At 37.1% G+C, this 18,436-nt stretch overlaps 1 protein-coding gene across 1 annotated transcript; it reads right to left on the bottom strand.

Annotated features, from left to right (window-relative positions):
• Positions 1 to 757: 757 nt before the first annotated feature.
• zmp:0000001301 (rab9 effector protein with kelch motifs) lies at positions 758 to 14,999 on the bottom strand. Its single transcript, XM_061215828.1, is given in 20 exon segments — positions 758 to 1,544; positions 1,935 to 2,039; positions 3,262 to 3,346; positions 4,767 to 4,787; positions 4,789 to 4,862; positions 5,083 to 5,170; positions 5,474 to 5,522; positions 6,312 to 6,399; positions 6,859 to 6,944; positions 7,309 to 7,390; positions 8,513 to 8,598; positions 9,105 to 9,205; positions 10,222 to 10,273; positions 10,628 to 10,774; positions 11,253 to 11,341; positions 12,201 to 12,279; positions 12,744 to 12,786; positions 14,268 to 14,340; positions 14,710 to 14,780; positions 14,925 to 14,999. Coding segments are annotated over 19 exon segments (1,515 nt in total). The 5' UTR covers positions 14,772 to 14,780; positions 14,925 to 14,999; the 3' UTR covers positions 758 to 1,439.
• Between the last annotated feature and the right edge of the window lie 3,437 nt (positions 15,000 to 18,436).

The raw sequence follows: 18,436 nt of genomic DNA, 5'->3' as shown, positions 1-18,436 counted from the left end.
GAGCCTCACACCATCCTGCTTCAAGGGTTGTTTCTCCTGAACAATTATTCCATTGAGTTCAACAGGAAAATGAGTCAGGGGAAATGTCCCTTGTAGTATCTACAGCATATCTGGCAGCAGCAGGATGGTTTGAGGCTCATCTGATACATTGGACCCTTGATGAGACAAGAATTCTTTGAGAACTGGGGTCACCAAACATGTAAAATGGCATCTCCATACTAAGAAACTCTTTGGATCAAGACGGCCCTTAATAAGCACAATAAACAAAACCAAGCATCTTTGAGTTTGCCAAACCTCTTTAGAATTATGACTGGAAGAGAGTGGTATGTTCAGATGAAACTAAAAGGAAACTTTTTGGCGGCAAAATGGAATGCGTACAAGTATAAGAACCTCATATGTACTGTTAAATATGGAGGTGGGTCATTAATGTTTTGCTGCCAGTGGTCCAGGGGCAATATTTGAGATCACGAGGTACCAGGAAATAAAAAATTATCGGAAAAGATTCATGGCTGTTTTCAGCAGGGGTGTGTCTACAAAGTATTAAACCAGGGGGCCAATAATTGTGGAACAAGTTCTTTGGGGAAATACATGTTTTATAAAAAAAAAAAGTAAGACTTTGGTTGATTCCATTGCATTATTAATGAAGCATACTGCTTTACACATATAAAGCTTATGTACTAATTGCTTAACTTAATTTTTTAATAATTTCCAGCATTTTCTGTGCATATTTAGCAATAATTCTGAAGCCCACTGTACATTTAACACAAAGTATGACGTAACTTTATTATCACCAAGGTTGTGAAATAAAAGGCATGAATAAAGCTGTGATAACAACACACACACGCACAAACACAGTTTTGCACAAATACAGATAATACAAAATGTTGACTTGGAATTACATATATCAAGGTGAACTCTATTTGTAATTTGTAATTTCCTGGATCATTAGCATTTGTTGTAGTATTTAATTGACAGTCAAGTAATTATCTAAATGTCAAATGGGTACATTCCTCCTCTGTTTGACATAAAGCAACTCGAGCAATGGGCCACATAAAAGTAGTAAGAAATCTTCTGCTGCTCGCCATAGACTGAGCGTTATTATCCATGACAACAATATACCGCAACCATATAAATATAAATTGTTTGACTTTAAAATTATGTTATTTATTTGTTATTGAAATCACTGATTATCACAAATGGAGCCTTCTCCATTCATACCAATCAAGTACATTTGCTGAAAACAATCATACACAGTTAAACACAGTTAAAAATCTAACTATTTTATATTTTAACTAATTTATATTTCAACTTTAAGACATGGACAAAAACACACATTGGTTTTAGAAAATCTGTGCATTATCAACCCCATAGATTGTGGTCAAGCACACCACTTATTCAGTCTTGATGTTAACAGTGAGAATGTGGTGAAGACAGTGGCTTTACATGCCTTTGAACTGTTGCATGATAGAGAGAAGCTGTTCACTTCGTTTGTGAATGTTCTTCTGCTCTTCTTTTAGTTTCTCCTGCTCCAGCAGTGCATCCTCCTATATGGACAAAACATCATATCAGTTGTAAAACAATTTATTGTTATTTATTATTGTTATTGAGCATTTGATTTACTCTAATTTACTTTGTGATAAGAAAAAACTGTAGGTTTTCAGCATGAATGTTTTGCCAAACAATCTGCGTGATGCTATTGAGTCAGCATGGAGCATAATCCCAAAGGGATGTTTCCAACACCTCGTTTGAATCTTTGCCATGTAGAATTCAGGCTGTTCTGGCCTGAACCTAAAAAATTGCATTTTTGAAAATCTTAAAATAGCCCACATTTGCATAAATGTGCAGGTAACAGTTTGACATTCCAATCCAGTCACAACAGTATGTTCAGTCTGCTTTCCAGCAGTGCTGCTGGCAGTGGGCATACTGGTGCGCACCCTCAGTCTGCACAGTTCCTTTCTCTCCCTGTCATTCTCTTCTGCCCGGGCCCGTAGCCAGGCTTCATTCTGGGCCTTGTGTCTCTCCAACATTTCCTGAAGTTCCTGCAAAAGGAGAACCCACAACTGATTCCTCTGCATCATTGTCAAGCTTGCAAATGGCATAATAGGCAGAAGAAGCGTTGCCAGATGCCTAAAACCAAATAATCCTTCAAAGACTCAAGAACTCAAGGGAGGATCTCATGTGATTGGATAATTTATGGCAGATACAGAGTCAGTTTCCCCAAAAACATAATTGACATAGATGACATAACATGAATAATCAGGTTGAATCGAAATTCCATACCATTTCACTATTATCAAAGAAAATGAAACTATGACATGTCTAAATTGTCGTACTTTTTCAATTATTGATCGTACAAAGGCCCAAATTATTGTACATTATTGTACACATAATTTGAAATACTATTTTGGAAGCACAAACATTAACATATACAGTATTTATCCAGGAAAATATTGAATTTCCAACAGTCTTGTAATTAAAAAAATAACTCACTATTAATACATTAATACATATTTTCCATTGAGTTTGTGTAATGAATGCGCTTGCCTTGTGCTGCATTATGATCATTGTATTATATGTATGCATTGTATGTACAGTATTATTACAAGGTTGGCTTTGCGATGTTTGTGTTTGCAGTGGCTCTGGGTAGAACTGAGTTTGGTTTAAGAGCGACAGGAAGGTGAGAGAGATGATATACAGTACTGTGCAAAAGTCTTAGGCACCTGTATAACCTTATCGGTGCAGATAAGATTCTTTCAAAAAATTTTCAATGAAAGGTCCTAAATAAACGTACTATACATTTTACACTACATTTTTAGTAATTTGGCAGAATAGTTCAAAACTGAATCAAATCAATATTTTTTTGTGACCACCCTTTGGTGTTAAAACGGCATCGCTTCTCTGAGATAGCCAACGCTGTCCTACAGTTCAGCAGGGAGGTTGTTCCAAGCATGTTGGAGAACTTGCCACAGTTCTTCTGCAGATTTTGGTTGGCTCCTTGCTTCTGATCTCAGACAGCCTTGATCAAGTTTTTATGTAAAATGTAGTCAATTGCTTACAGTAATATGTTACTTTTTTAATGAAATACACAAATGTCTCGGTAAAATTAAATCTTTTGGAAAATGAATATTTGAAAATCTCAAATTTATTATTTTATACTAATACACAGACAAATATAAACATATATATAATAAAGTCTAGGGTGCCTAAGACTTCTGCACAGTACTGTAATTACACAGTAGCATTACTCAACACAGTTTTCACCTGCTGCTGTTTTTGGTGATGAGCATTGTACGCTTCTCTCTCATACTGCAGTGCGACAGCAGCTTGACTGAGCTTTGCCTTTTCACTAGATTCCGACAGAGTAAACAGTTCAAGAAATAATCACGTCAATTAGACAGACATTTATACAATGTTATAGGTCATTAAAATGTTTATGTAACTCTAAGGAAGACAACTAACATAACCAAGTTTTAAAAAATGGACAATTCCAGTACTTGCATAGAGCGGCTTCAGAAAGTATTCAGACCTTAAATGGATAAAATTGCTATTTTTGCCCATCAATCTAACCTCAATAAACATTTGTGTTAAAAAATGGTTAAAAATGTGTTAAAAATGAAAAACTGAAATCTCTCATTTACTTAAGTATTCAGACTCTTTGCTGTGGCATTCGAAATTGTGGTCAGGTGCATCCTGTTTGCTTTAATAATCCTTGAGATGTGTCTAGAACTTGATTGGAGTCTACCTATGGCAGATTGAATTGATTGGACATGGTTTAGAAAGGCACACGCCTGTGTATATGAGGTCCCACAATTCACACTGCATGTCAGGACAAAAATCAAGTCATGAAGTAGGAACTCTGTACACATCTGTGATACAATTGTAGTGAGGCATAGATAAGAGCAAGGGTATACAACCATTTATAAAGCTGATCCTAGGAGCACACTGGCCTCAATAATTGTGAAATGGAAGAAGTATGGAACCACCACAACTCTTCCAAGAGTTGGCTGTCTGGCCAAACTGAGTAACCGGGCAAGAAGGGCCTTAGTCAGGGAGGTGACCAAGAATCCAATGGTCACTCTAATATGGTCTGTGTCTCTCTCTATCAAGTAGCCCTGTAGCTAAAATATTTGTCATACCCTATGTTTTTCTTATGAACATTAGATGGTGCTGTTGTTTTTGGTTTCATCATCATTTAAACTAAACCGCTTCAATTCATTTATTGATATGAAACAAGATTAAGAATGAGACCTACACAAGGGTCATTTTTAAAAACATATTTTCCTGTGTTTTTCTTCAAAAGATAGGGAAGGCTTAGCCCTGTTAGCCACTGGCCACACTGATAATATCCTTGATTTGCACGATCCATTCTTAAATGCATATGGATTAAGAAGAGAAGCACACCTTAAAATTATTCACATAGATGGCATACTGCGGTTCAAGCCTTGTGCGCTACTTTCATACATCCAACACCTGTCCTAGACAGAATGTGTCACACCTGTGTCATCAGAAAAAGCTTAGTACATCTGGCCCAACGTGTTATCGTGTGCAAAACGTGACGGGGTCTGAATACTTTCAAAGCCACTGTAAATCAGCAATATACTGTATATTTTACACATGCATAGGCTCATTTAAATCTTCAGGCACACAGACAGCATTTAGAGCTTTCGCCCCTTTGCTCATAGCATAAGATTTTAGTGTTTTCAAATATGTAGGTAGGCATTTGGATACCTGAGACCAGAATAGGTGCAAAAACTGATATACTGTACCAGTCCAGCTTTTGAAAATACCAGCATGGAGAATGCTTTATGGATCATATTCAAGGCCTCATTACGCGCAATGCTGAAATCTTTGTGGTCTGTTGTCTAGAAATGAAAAATAGATGTATAATACACCCACTCAACACTCAAAAAGTCAAATAGGGATGTTTAGAGAAAATGGTATTGCCTTAATGAAAAAGGGAAATTTTCTTTGGTTCAAGATTCCTCCACGTTTTCCAGTTGGCCTACTCTACCAGTTCGAGATGCTTAAATAAAACGTATTACTTTTGGTAACAGTGGGTATACAGTGATTGCCTTCACTTACTTGAACATGAGGCAATGCTTCCATTCTTGCTGGAAATGGAGATTCACTCAGTTCATACTTCACATTGGGAACCTTGGTTGGTGCAAATCTTTGAAGAAGACAAAATAGAAATTGCAGAAAACCTACATTTGTTATGCACATGCACATTAAGCAAGAATTTTCAATTCATACTGTAAGAGAATTTGCAAAATGATTTACATCCCATTCGGCTTACAAAACAACAAAGAAATGTGTGCAAAAAGAACTTTACAACAGTGGTATGCAGAAAACCATCTCCGAATACAGAACGTGTTAAAACCTCTAAGTGGATAGGCTAGCCTAGTTACATTCTCATTTGCCTTGAAGGTCTTAGGTGCAAGGATGTAAAGGTGAAACAGATAAAGATACTCACGCATTACTAATACCTTGGATTCCAAATTCAGACAGGATCTCTTTCATTACTTTGAGAATATGGAGGAAAAACAGACTATCATGGATATACAAGATTATTGATCTGAAATATCAGGCAGTAATTATTTGTCATCATTTGTCCTTGGTTCTTTATCTTGGTCAGAAGAGATTGAGAAATGAGCACAGGTGAAATTGTGCAACAGTCCCCATCTTTGAAAAACAAAATGTACAGCTCGCTACTCCCACAACATAGTAGACAAGGCAACACTGAACAATTGTCCTTTAGTCAACAAATCTCGCTTCGAAACCTATAATAAAACAGATAAGGTACCAGTAGAATACATCATTCTAGAAGCCTATGGTTCCTTTATTATTCCACTTATCTGTATAGTTTAAAGGCTTAATACCAGACCCATTTTCAAATATGTCTTTTGAAGTTCACAGATACAGTAAACTAAGTACTTTACAGTGTAGAACATGCAAGCAAGGTAAATAAGACACAAAACCAATTTGTTCTATTAATAAAAACTAAAAAAAGAAATCTCACACACACTCACACACTTCTTCCAGCCTATTCACACATGTATAACTGTGACATGAATACAGTGTACAAAGTTAACTTATTGGGGATTTAAGCTTTGGATCACTTTTTACCTCACAAATGATCTATGTGACAAATTAGTGATACACAGCACTGACAGCGTTCATGCACAACCTATTCAGCAACAATGAGCCTGAACAATAAATGTTATAATTGAGCCTTTGTGAGTGCACCCAGCTGATGCTTTCTGTCATGAAACCAGGAATCAAGGAATCAAGAAAGGTAAAAATAGATTTACCTGGCTGTCTTTCTGAGGGGGTGATTATTTTCATAATCTTAATGTCGTTGAATTCTGTAACGTCATTTTTGCCTCCAAACACATAAAGCTAATAAACAAAAGAAAAAGTACTGCATATCAATTTCCGTATTTAAAGGGATCGTTACAGTGCAAACAGCACAGTATCAGTCAGTGAAACACTATAGTATATACTCTTGACAGATATAAAAGAAGTAATGAATAAATATGCTGGACAGTGTATGTTGGGGTGGGTCCATTAAAGGACAGGAAGAAGAACCAGATTAGGAAAGGTCTATTTCTTGGACTCTGAGAATCAAAACCTGGAATCCATGTCAATGCAAGAAGTTGCGTATTATCTAAAATATTGCAGACAAGGCTGTTTTCTAACAGGATGTCAGGTCTGTGCATCTCAGTTCAAGCACACTGCCTTACACCTTTGACCAGTACTCAGGCCTTACATCAGAGTAACATCTGTAATCACTGAAAGTGACAGAATAAGTCCAATATGATTCCACCCCCCCTTCCCCCCTCCACCTCTGACACACACATGGCTGTGAATGATGAGTGCTGTGTGGCCATGGCGATTGGCTGGAGGAATCCCCACATACAGTGGAACCTTCCATTTCATTTTTGCTGAGAGAGAGAGAGAGAGAGAGAGAGAGAGAGAAAAAATGACTGGTTTATTATTGCCATTTCAGCATATGAGCCTTTGTTGGGATACATATTAATTCACCTGAGTGAATTCCACAGTAGCATGGAAATTATAGCATGCAGGTTCAATACACTAGAATTTCACACAGATATAATTTTTATATAGCATTTTATTGGTAAAAAAAACTACAAATTCCTCTTTTAAAGCAGGTTAACAAATTCAGACTTTGGAATAGCATAGCCTCCAACTGTATAATGCTTTGCCATTAGGTGAAGTCCTGCACATAAATGTATCTGAATTCAGGGAATGTGAAAATTATTTCTTAAGTGATCTCACTTGACTTACCAATGCTTAACTTGTGTATTTCATTCGTTGAAGTTACAACTCCATTTTCACTGAGGAATTTTCCTCCAAACAAGTAAATGTCCTACATTGTGTAAGATAAAAAATAAACACAAATGTAATTCTAATAATACAAAGATTCTGCCTTTCCACATAAATAATGTATAGATTTTTTAAATAAAGAATATATAGTTCCATAGACGCACCTGCATGTGCGTGCATTTCTTAGTTTACCTTGGATTTCTCCAAGGTATGGCCTTTTGTGTTATCAAGCACTTGAGTTTGCTTTGGTTTTGTGTGTATTGTGCATGTGCGTGTGCATGTGCGTGTGCGTGTATGCATTTGTGTGCGTTAGTTAGTTTACCTTGCATTTCTCTAAGTAGCTTTTGACCATGTACCTGTTATTGGATTCCGATTTTTGCCTGTGGATTTTTGTACCTATTTTTGCTGATGTTAATGGTCTGATCCTGGTTAAGACCTTTTGCCTGCTTACTTCAACTATCCTTCTAGTAAAGTACTCATTTTGCCTACATCCGTTGTTGTGTGGTTTACTGGACTTATTCCCGTTTCCTGAGTCTCCCTGTGGCCCAGCGGTAATTATCACCTACTCAGTTCTACTACAGGTTCAAATACTGGTCTAGGAGGGATTCCTAGCATAAAGACTTGCAATGCTGTACTAATAGACTAGATTACTACTCAGCAGTTTTTGTAAATTTTGGATCAGAGATGACATTCTGTTTGTCTTTGGCTAAAAGCCAGAATCTACAATCTCAGCATACAAACTGCTTTTATAAATTCTTATGTAAGTCAACTGTATTTCATTCTTTTCCCTTTGTCTTTCATTTTAGCCTCCCAAAATGATGTTTCAGCAAAGAACGTTTGGATTGGCATGCTTTTTCAGCCCAGACTCAACAGCCCATTGTCCACAGCAAAGTTTAATTTTCGCTGGATTGCACAATTACACTTTATCTCAGGTGGGTGACGACATCAATGACTACATTAACCACTACACTACAAATGACTACATATGGGCGCCAATTGTCTTATCTCAGAGATAATTTAATCTAATGCTAAGGTGTGTGGTATCAATTTTAGATCTCATGAAATGTATGAGTACATGTCTGTTTGCTATAGGCTATGCAGTGAATACAATGAGAATGGATTATTTATGACCACAGTATCAGCATGCTTTTTACAATGCCTCTACCTTGTCATGGTGGGCTGAGAGAGTTTGACCTTCACAGGTAGGAGGGAACTCTCCTTTCACTTCACATTTCTGCCACACCAGGGTCCCTAGAACAGATATCAGTAATTTAATTCACATTTCATAATGCAGTTATTAGTTTTTAATGCACACCATACATCCACCTAAACCTGAGTAGCGAGCTGTTTCTGCTTCTTTTTACTGTGTCTAGTAGCTAAGCTGCAAAGGTAAATTGTGTTTCTGTGTTGAGATGGGGAGTACCCTGTTCCATGACTCTCTATTGTAAGATGCTAAGGTGCAGAGGTCTCAGCCACAGCGTGGTTAAGATTTTATTTCAGCCTGGGGCCACATCACTGCTCTGAGAACAGCTTCTTTAGCTAGATGCTAACATTAGATGCTATAACCAGAATTTGTCATTAATTAGTTAGCCAGCTAACTGCGTATACTTGACTTGGCAACTCATTTCATACTTAATTAAACAAATCAGTTTTCTATCATTTATCATCTACATTTCTAGCTTACTTATTCCAAATAAAGGATCATTCTACCATTATTATACTCCTATTTCAAGGTATGGTAATTCACCAGAAATTACCTGTATTCAAGATATGAACATCTTTGAAGAAGCAGCCATCAACTGAGCAACCTCCAACCAAGTAGAGCTGCTCATTGACTACTGCAAAATTGTGGTTAAATCTGGGGAGAAAGTTTAGGAATAATAATTTAGAAGCAAAATAAATTAAGAGCAAAAATAACCTGGACAGTAATATACAATGCAGTTAAGGGGGTCTGCACAATGCTGTCCCTAGTCAATGACATTATGACATTGTAGGCCATACAATCCTAGTATTTAAAGTATTAAAATATTGATTTTTGTTGATTATCTTCAATAGGAGCAGTTACAAATGTGACTTTACATGTATTGCAATATAATGTATTGAAACGTCAGAGTTAGCAGCAATACATTGATGTGCCTTTTTCTGTCAGTACAGAAAAGAGGGAATGGGCAGAGTGTAGAATGAATGTACACTTGTTCCAATTAAAACAGGTATGTATGCCAAGTGCAGTGAGAGTTAAAATAAGAGACAGATGGCCATAAAATTACTTTCACAAGACCATGACACCACTACTTGCTGGGGCTTCTCCACCATGGCAACACATTCCTTATACAGTGCATTGGAAAATACCACAGCAGCTAGTCCTCATAGAAAACTACATCAAGATGATATATTGCTACTATTATATCATATAGCCTTTATGGTTACACACATGATACGGTTTATCATTGTCTTTATGTATTACAAGGTGCCTAGCAACAGTAGCAATAGTCCACCGATTTGCCGCAGTCGTACTATTATATTATTATTATTATTATTATTATTATTATTATTATTATTATTATTATTGTTGTTGTTGTTATGATTATGATAATCAAAGGTGGCAAAATGGAAATGGGTTAATGTACTTTTTTTACTTAGACAATATTAATTGTTATGTCTGAAGTGCAAAATTATTACTCCTCCGGAAAAATTAATTGAACAAATTTAAAGACTACATAGATACTGTACCTGTTCATTTTATTCAGTGCAGAAGGAGTAGGAGCTTTCAGAGCATTATTGAATTGTATTATTATTATTATTATTATTATTATTTTACTATTTATTCAGACGAAGCACTTCAGAAATAGCTTTTACTTTCAGAGGAATAAATACCGTGCAAGTGGCAGAAGCCCTGTAGTCTTGATTGGAGCCCAGGTCATTGACACTTGAGAAGAGGACATGGTTGCAATCAGAACTTTCACTAATATCATTTCATGTTACATTATAATATGAGACATTTAATCACGAGAGTAGGTTCTAAATTCTGATCACTATCAGCCTCTCAGCGTGTGTCTTACTTTCATAATTGGCCAATTTGGCCAAAACATTACCTTCATTTTTTGGTCAATTGTTTAACAAAAAATGAAAATTCTGTTCCGGTAATCTCACTGTTTATGACTCTAGACGTAAACAATGGCATTTAAATATTTCAAGTCATGCTCCATTTCTAAATCTTTTGCATCATTTATGCATCATTACGTACTCTGTTAATACAGAGACTAAGACTTGCTTCCCTGACCTGTATTAAACATCAGAAGATCATCTCTGGCAACACCATCCAGAATCCCCCCAAAGACATAGATGTTGTCACCCAAAGCTGCCGAGCTGTGCTTTAAGGTTCTCATCGAAACTCCGCCTGTCTTCAAGTTGTCCCATGTAAGAAGCTCTGGTCAGATACAGGACAGTAATTACTGGGGAGAATTTTTCATAGAATGTACTTTCCAGAGCTGGAAGCTTCCTGGTCTCCCAGTACTCAGTGCAGTGACATTGTTGTATTGTTAAATGGCTGGGCTCTTTTTGAGACATACTGTCAGCAAGCTCCCCATGTCCCAGTATTACGCCTGCCTTGACCAGCCTGACAGGTGAGACACATGACTAGAAAGAGAGGTTAAGCTCAGGAATGATCTATACAGTACTGTTTGTTCACTTTTTTTTATCCTCAATACTGATGCATAACGAAAAGAGCATAAAACCTAACATACCACCTTTTCTATAATTTGATACATAATACATATGGGCCTCATTATACAGTAGCCAGAGTTATTTCATTTTGCTAGGTTTTATTTTCTAAAAGATCCAATATCGATGGCTTTAAAATCTTCATTGTTAGACATGTATTTGCATACAACCTTGCATTGCCTTACCAATGTCAAAGCAATAGACTCCTGGGAGACATTCTCTGGCTTGTGGAACTGATGAGCCACCAAAAAGGTAGAGCTTCCCTTTAACTATACTGTAACAGAAAATTAACATATCACTCAGTTGGATGCATTCCTTTTAACACATTAATCTGCATGCATTTGTTTCTGAAATGTACATTCATTTATTTAAGCGTTATGGAATGAGAACCCGTGGTATATCGTGGACATTGGCACAGCTAGCGGAGTGGTTAGGCATGACTGGAGGCCAAGTTATAAAATTATAGGAGAGACACTGTCTGGAATTACCCAGGAGGATGACAGCGATATGTTTTCACTGTCCTGGGCCAGTCCCCAAGAAACTGAGGACGGAAAACCTAGCCTATGCCATGCGCCAAATCTTCTAATAAAGCAATAAATGTAAATGTAAGAGAGGTCAGCCTTAGCAAAGGTCTAAGTTATGACTATATGTATAAGTCGTCCCATGATAGGTCTAAGCTATGACTTATATGACCTATTTATAGCAAACTATGTTCACATGTTTTATTGAATTTACATTATATCCAAAAACTTTGATGAAACCCACATTATTTGTGTACATGCATCTCTGAAGGATTTACCGTCACGCTTCATAAATGAGGCCATGTGTAAAGAGTAACTCTGATGTTGCAGTTCTAACAAACATTATATAGCCTGATAATTGCAGTTAGTCACTCTTCACTACGAGGTACTTCAAGTGAAATATTCGGTAAAATGTCCAAATCGACAAAAGGGTTGGACAACATTATTCAGCATAAAGTATACATAATTCACAGACATTAGGGACAGGATGATGAGGATGATACTCGGGCCTTGAGTGACAAGGGCCCATAACAATATTAGAACATGGGATTTTCATTCATACCAGAATGCTATGGGGATTATATGTGCCACACATGATTCTGCTTCACTTACCAAAGACTGTGTCCTTCTCTAGCAGGTGGTATTTGTCCATTTTGAGGCATCACTTCCCAGACTATGCTTGTATTTGTAACTAAAAATATGAAATACAACTGTGTTTGAATGAGAAATGTACAGGGAATCTACAGTTCATGGGTGAAAAGCTGTTCTGAAGTCAATGACCTTAGTATGTACTTCTTTGTATATCGCATTGGATAAAAGTGTCTGCTAAATAAAATGTCATGAAATGTAATGTAAAAAGCACTGAATATTTAGTAGTGAAGAGAAAATGAATGAATTAATGTGACTTTTTGATATCTACAATATCTATTTTATGACAATTGCCCATTTTTTTTTTTTAATGTAATGAAATAATAGTTGAGTTATCATCAATAAGTTTCTTCCCATATTTCTTACAATGATCTCAGAAGGTTCTTAAATACTATAAATGCCCAAGTGACAATCCTGCAAAAGCACATTTATACTGCTGGAATTATTATCATGAACCAAACTTCCATTCATTTGAAGTGTTTCTGTGAAATATAAAATGCTGCTTACCAGTAAGCATGTATAAATCATTCAAATACACTGGTGTATTCACCTGTAGAATAATAAGAAGAGTAAGACAAAGAAGAAGAAGAAGAAGAAGAAGAACAGACATAGCTCCATAGCTGTTGTATTGCCCAAAATTCTAAATTACTACAGTAGATAAACAGAACTGTGCTTATCTTCATCACATATGTGGAACTAGAACTATCATAAAAATGTGGGTATATCAGGTATAAAAGGCTAATCTGAACAAGAAGCCATATTCTACTACCTATCAATAACTAGAACTATAGAAAACTAAATGTACTGTAGCTTCACTAAAAGTGTACTCTTTCATTAATCTGTGATATAGTAAAACTTGAAGTGAAGGATAACATGAGTGCATCATTCAATATAACTGCCTTTGCCTCTATGTATTACAGCAAACTCAAAACGAGAGGCATTTATGCACGCATGCACATTACCATGTGGGGAGAGTACACTGCAAGCATGATTCATGGGGGAATGTTCGTAGTAGTTTTCCCCTTGCTGTGGCAAACATCAATGTAATAAAACTATGCTTTTTTTCTGAGGGCATTGACTTTTAATAAAAAAGGTAGGGAAAGCTTGTTGTACAAACCAATACATCTAGATGCTTAAGACAGATTGTGTGCCAAAAATCCATACCAGTATATTTGTGACATTATTGTTTTTCCGTAAAGGGTTTATGGTTTTCATAGAGAATCAATTTAGATAAATATTACAGCCAGCTATCAGAGGGAGGCAGCAGAGGCTATGCAATACAGCAAGCACAAGCACATGTATCCTTTCTCTAAGGGAAAGGATACATGCATCTAATGTATCTAATGTTACAGTAGCAACAGCTTCCTGACAGAATAGTTTCCTAGCTATGTTATTAAGACACATTTTCATAGACTAAAATAACCAGTTATTAATCTGTTTCAGTTAACCCATGTTAGCTAACATCTGTAGTGTCCAATGTAAAGCTTGTTCACCTGCAGTCTAACTACTGTAGCAGCTGTAGATATTATTTTTCTTTTCAGCTATACCTTTACATAATTACACAATTTACCTATGTATCATATGTATCATATATCATAACACTCTCAATGAATGTCTAAAATCTAGATAGAAATAAATTGTATAAAAAATACACATAGTGAGCACTTTATTAGGTATTTATTAGACTTTTACTGCTGTAGCCTATCCACCCTATCTGCCACCAACAATCATTGCACGGTCAAAGTCACTACGATCACATTTTTCCCCATTCTGATGGTTGATGTGAACATTAACTGAAGCTCCTGACCCATATCTACATGATGCATTGCACTCTTGCCACACAATTGGCTGATTAGATAATTTCATGAATAAGTTGGTGTAATAAAGTAAAAATGTTCCTAATAAAGTGCTCGGTGACTGTACGTTTATTATTGAAATGCCCTGGCTTGTTAAATCTTAGCTCACAATTATATAAGCCATATATATTTGAATCACAATATCATATTGTTTAATATATATATATTAGCTTACCAGGGAGTTCATTGTTGAAACGCCTCCAAACAAGAACACTACATTCCTTGCTACAGCAATAGCATGACCATATCTAGATGTAGATACGAGAAAGACAATGTATGACTATTAAAATATGTCTTTGATTTAAGCATATTATTGGTAAATTGTGTATAGCTAAAAAAAATACAAAATCTTTGATAATGTCTTACGCTTTCCCCTTAATCAGGTATCCCATTAAACGTAAAGTGATCAATGATATTGTAACTGAACTTTAGGTTCCCATGTATTCCCACATATTTGAAAAATTTGCACTGAATCTATTAAGATGTAGATGACACCATTACTTTGGCTAAAGAAATTAATTGTTGCCTTTAGTAAAGTATATGCTTCCAGCAGCTAATTGAATTGTCATTAAAAAAAACAAAAACTAATACAATTCTGAAAACATTTAGAAATTTACCTGGGACTTGGTGGTTCTCCTTTGATTTCCTTGTCAAGCCAATGACCACTGGCTAAAGCCATTTCACATATCTATAGAGCAAGAGCAAAAATTAAAACACTTCACAACTTTATCAAGTTGTCTATCAAATGGCAGCATCGTGCCTACCATGTGACAATTTATTTACTTTATTCTATAGTCAAAACAGGAATATTTAAAATGAACAAATTATCTACCTAGTGTGAATTCAGCAAGTTACAAAGTCAATGGAAGAAGATATAAGCTCACACATCAGCTTTCAGCAGCTTGTAAGCTGGAGACAACCTGCACCATGACCATGCTACTCGTGTTGCCTAGCTACAATGGTAAACAGACACATTGAAACAGCCAATAAAACAAGGTTAGCAGTTCCCACAGAAAGCCAGAGGAACCCCAGAAAAGCTTGGGTAGTGTTACACCACCAGTATCAAATGGATCTCTTTACATACAGTATGCGCACCAGGAAATTAGCAAGAATACACTTGTGGTCCTTTAATAGGCTTGATTAATTGCTACTGGGTTCGAATGCTTCATAACTGTTTTTACCAATTGAAAAAAAGATATTTAATCATCATTTTAGTACAAAATATATTTTCAGCAATAAAAACAAGAGTCATGCATCTGTGCCGCACAAAACTGTGTCTAGTTTATATTATTGTTTATTTGTTGTGTGTGAGTGAGTGTGTGTGTGTGTGTGTGTGTGTGTGTTTGTGTGAGTGCATGGCTGTGTATGTGGGTGTGGTTGTATGTGTCTGAATTTATGTCAAAAGTATCAAGCAAAATATTTCTGATTGTGAGAAAAGAAATAGAGTAACAACTTCATATTGCAGCCATCTACTGCAATAGACAAAATTACATTAATTGCATTTGGCAGACGCTCTTATCCAGAGCGACGTACAACAAAGTGCAAAGTGCATACCCATAACCAGGGATAAGTGCGCTGAAAGACCCTAGAGGGAAGTACAATTTCAACGGCTACCTGCACAACAAAGATTAGGACCAGGGCCTATTTGATTTTTATTTTATTTTTTGTATTTTTTTATAATATCGCAACACGCAAATGCATGAGCAAACCCCTTAACTAGCCAAACACTGCTTACCTAGCCAAACTAAAACATCCTGATACACAAGTAAATCACAAAAAGACAACATTAAGGTTTACAGGGAGGTAGGGAGGGACAGGGAGAGGTGCTGCTTGAAGAGGTGAGTCTTCAGTTTACGCTTGAAGATGAGAAGAGATTCTACTGTTCGGACCTCAACGGGGAGTTTGTTCCACCACCGTAGAGCCAGAACAGACAGCAGTCGTGAGCGTGAGGTGGAAGTTTGGAGAGGGGGAGGTGCCAAGCGGCCTGTGGAGGCCGAATGAAGAGGTCTGGCAAGGGTGTAGGGTCTGATGATTTTTTGGAGGTAAGCTGGGGAAGACCCCTTAACTGCTTGGAAGGCTAGCACCAATGTTTTGAATTTGGTGTGAGCCATGACAGGCAGCCAGTGGAGGGAAGTAAGCAGGGGGGTGACATGTGAGTATTTGGGAAGGTTGAAGACCAGATGAGCTGCTGCATTCTGGATAAGTTGGAGGGGTCTGATTGCGGATGCTGGGAGGCCAGCCAAGAGGGAATTGCAGTAGTCTAGGTGGGACAAAACCATGGCTTGGACCAGGAGCTGGGTCGAGTAGGGGGGGGAAAGGGGCGGATTCTCCGTATGTTGTATAGGAAGAACCTGCATGACCGGGTTACCGCTGCAATGTTCTCGGAGAGGGACAGTCTGCTGTCCATCACCACGCCGAGGTTCCTTGCACAGGGTGATGGTGTGAGTGTGGTATCCCCTAGGGAAATGTAGAAATGGAGAGATCCAGATGGGGAGAGGTAATGGCAGGGATAAATATAATTTCAGTCTTAGCTGGGTTGAGCTTTAGATGGTGGTTGTCCATCCAGCTCTGCCACCACAAAATCGTTTAATGGTCTTGAATAAATGGCTTTAATTTAAGGCAGAGCATGGCATGATGAGGGTAGCTTTATAGACTTCAAGGGCAGGCACTCACATCAGATCATTCTGTTTGTTGAAGGTACAATATGTAAGAGTTTTGTGTTAAAACATTGTTACAAGACCAATCCCTTCCTATCATTGAAAAAGGCTCACTGACATGTTGACTGCCAGTGTTTACAGTCCTTAAATTCGGGTTTCAAAATATGCAGCTGACAGGCCGGCACTCTGTACCAAAACATCATATAATAATTCAAGCTCATAGGTTGAAAATTGGTTCTAATTGCCAGAGCCAGTTGTGTTTCAATGTCAGCACATTCAAAGAGAAGGGATTGGGATAAACAGTGTTATGGTTTGAGCGCGTTTGTTGCTGTAATTCCTCTCTTGACCGTTAGAAGTCTGGAATTACCTATTGTACCTTTAACATAACAATATGATCAAATAATAGAGTTTGGCTACTCAGTGATGAAATATGGTATTCTGAAAGGATTAATGCTATGACCAGTACTTTTCTCATTATACAGTGGCTTCCAGAATTATTGGCACTGTAGGGAAAAAGTGTGCCTCTCTGCAGACCCCCAAAAGGAAACAGACTGTGTTGACCATGTTGATAAACCACAGGTAATGCAAGTTACCTGTGAGTCAGCATCCAGCTGTAATACAAAGTTTAACCAGGTTTGTTGGACATACAGAGATAACATCAGCAGAAACATTGTTACCGCCATCTTATGACTCTTTATTTGATGATTTGTTGTTTTCCTGTAAACCTTGGGTATATAGAGGGGAACGTGGAATGGTTCGAGGAGACTCGCTAATATGATCTCCTGCGCACTATTTGCGTATAGCCATTCATATTACAACTTGCAATTCTTGTAACACATTGTAATTCTATTTCTGCAATGCATTGTTTAATAAATTGTATTAATTTGAATCTGCATCCTCTTGGCTCGCACCACTGCACACTTAGCAGTTTAGAGTCCTAACAGACATAGACAACCTAGGATACCTGCACCCCGTAGTTACTCGCCTATACACCAGTGCCGTCACAAGATACATACTGAGTGTATAATTGTAGGCTATACAGGCCACAGGCACGTCCGCGTCTACAAATAGATACACACTATTGGCGGACATTTGCAGTTCCTTTTGTTGAACTGTTTGAACAGAAGAGCAGTTGAACTTATCTTTTGGAGTCAGATAAACGAAAATTAAATTAACCCTGTTCCAGTAGCATTGGTCAGACTACACGTATCACCTCTCGGAAACTTCCGCCTTTTGGTGTATTTGGGGGGTTTCTTACAGCACCCTTGATCAATATGCACAAAAAGTTAAATAAAAAATAAAACAGTCACGTTACATTTTGCGGTTAAAATGAAAAACAGGATGGAAAATTAAGAAATATATGAATTGTCTTAATAGTTGTATTGTGTGTGTGTGTGTGTGTGTGTGTGTGTGTGTGTGTGTGTGTGTGTGTGTGTGTGCTCATTCTATAAAAAGAAGCTGTGGAGAGGAAGGTGTGTAGCTATTTACTGGTAGGGTCATAGTAATAAAATAGATTCTAAAGTACATACTAAACTCAGTTCAGCATAGGTTATTTTAAAATAATGTAACAGCTTTCAAGGTGCTTTGCTGTTGATAGTTTGCTGTTAAAACAAACAAAAACTTTAAAAATGAGGGGAAATTAAGAAAATATGATCTCATTTATCCACTTGAAATACCTAAATGGAAC

This window comes from Conger conger, chromosome 12, assembly GCF_963514075.1.
Source record: "Conger conger chromosome 12, fConCon1.1, whole genome shotgun sequence".
Taxonomy (NCBI): Eukaryota; Metazoa; Chordata; class Actinopteri; order Anguilliformes; family Congridae; genus Conger; species Conger conger.
The sequence above is the reverse complement of the archived record's forward strand: the minus strand, read 5'-3'. Positions and strand labels throughout refer to the sequence as shown.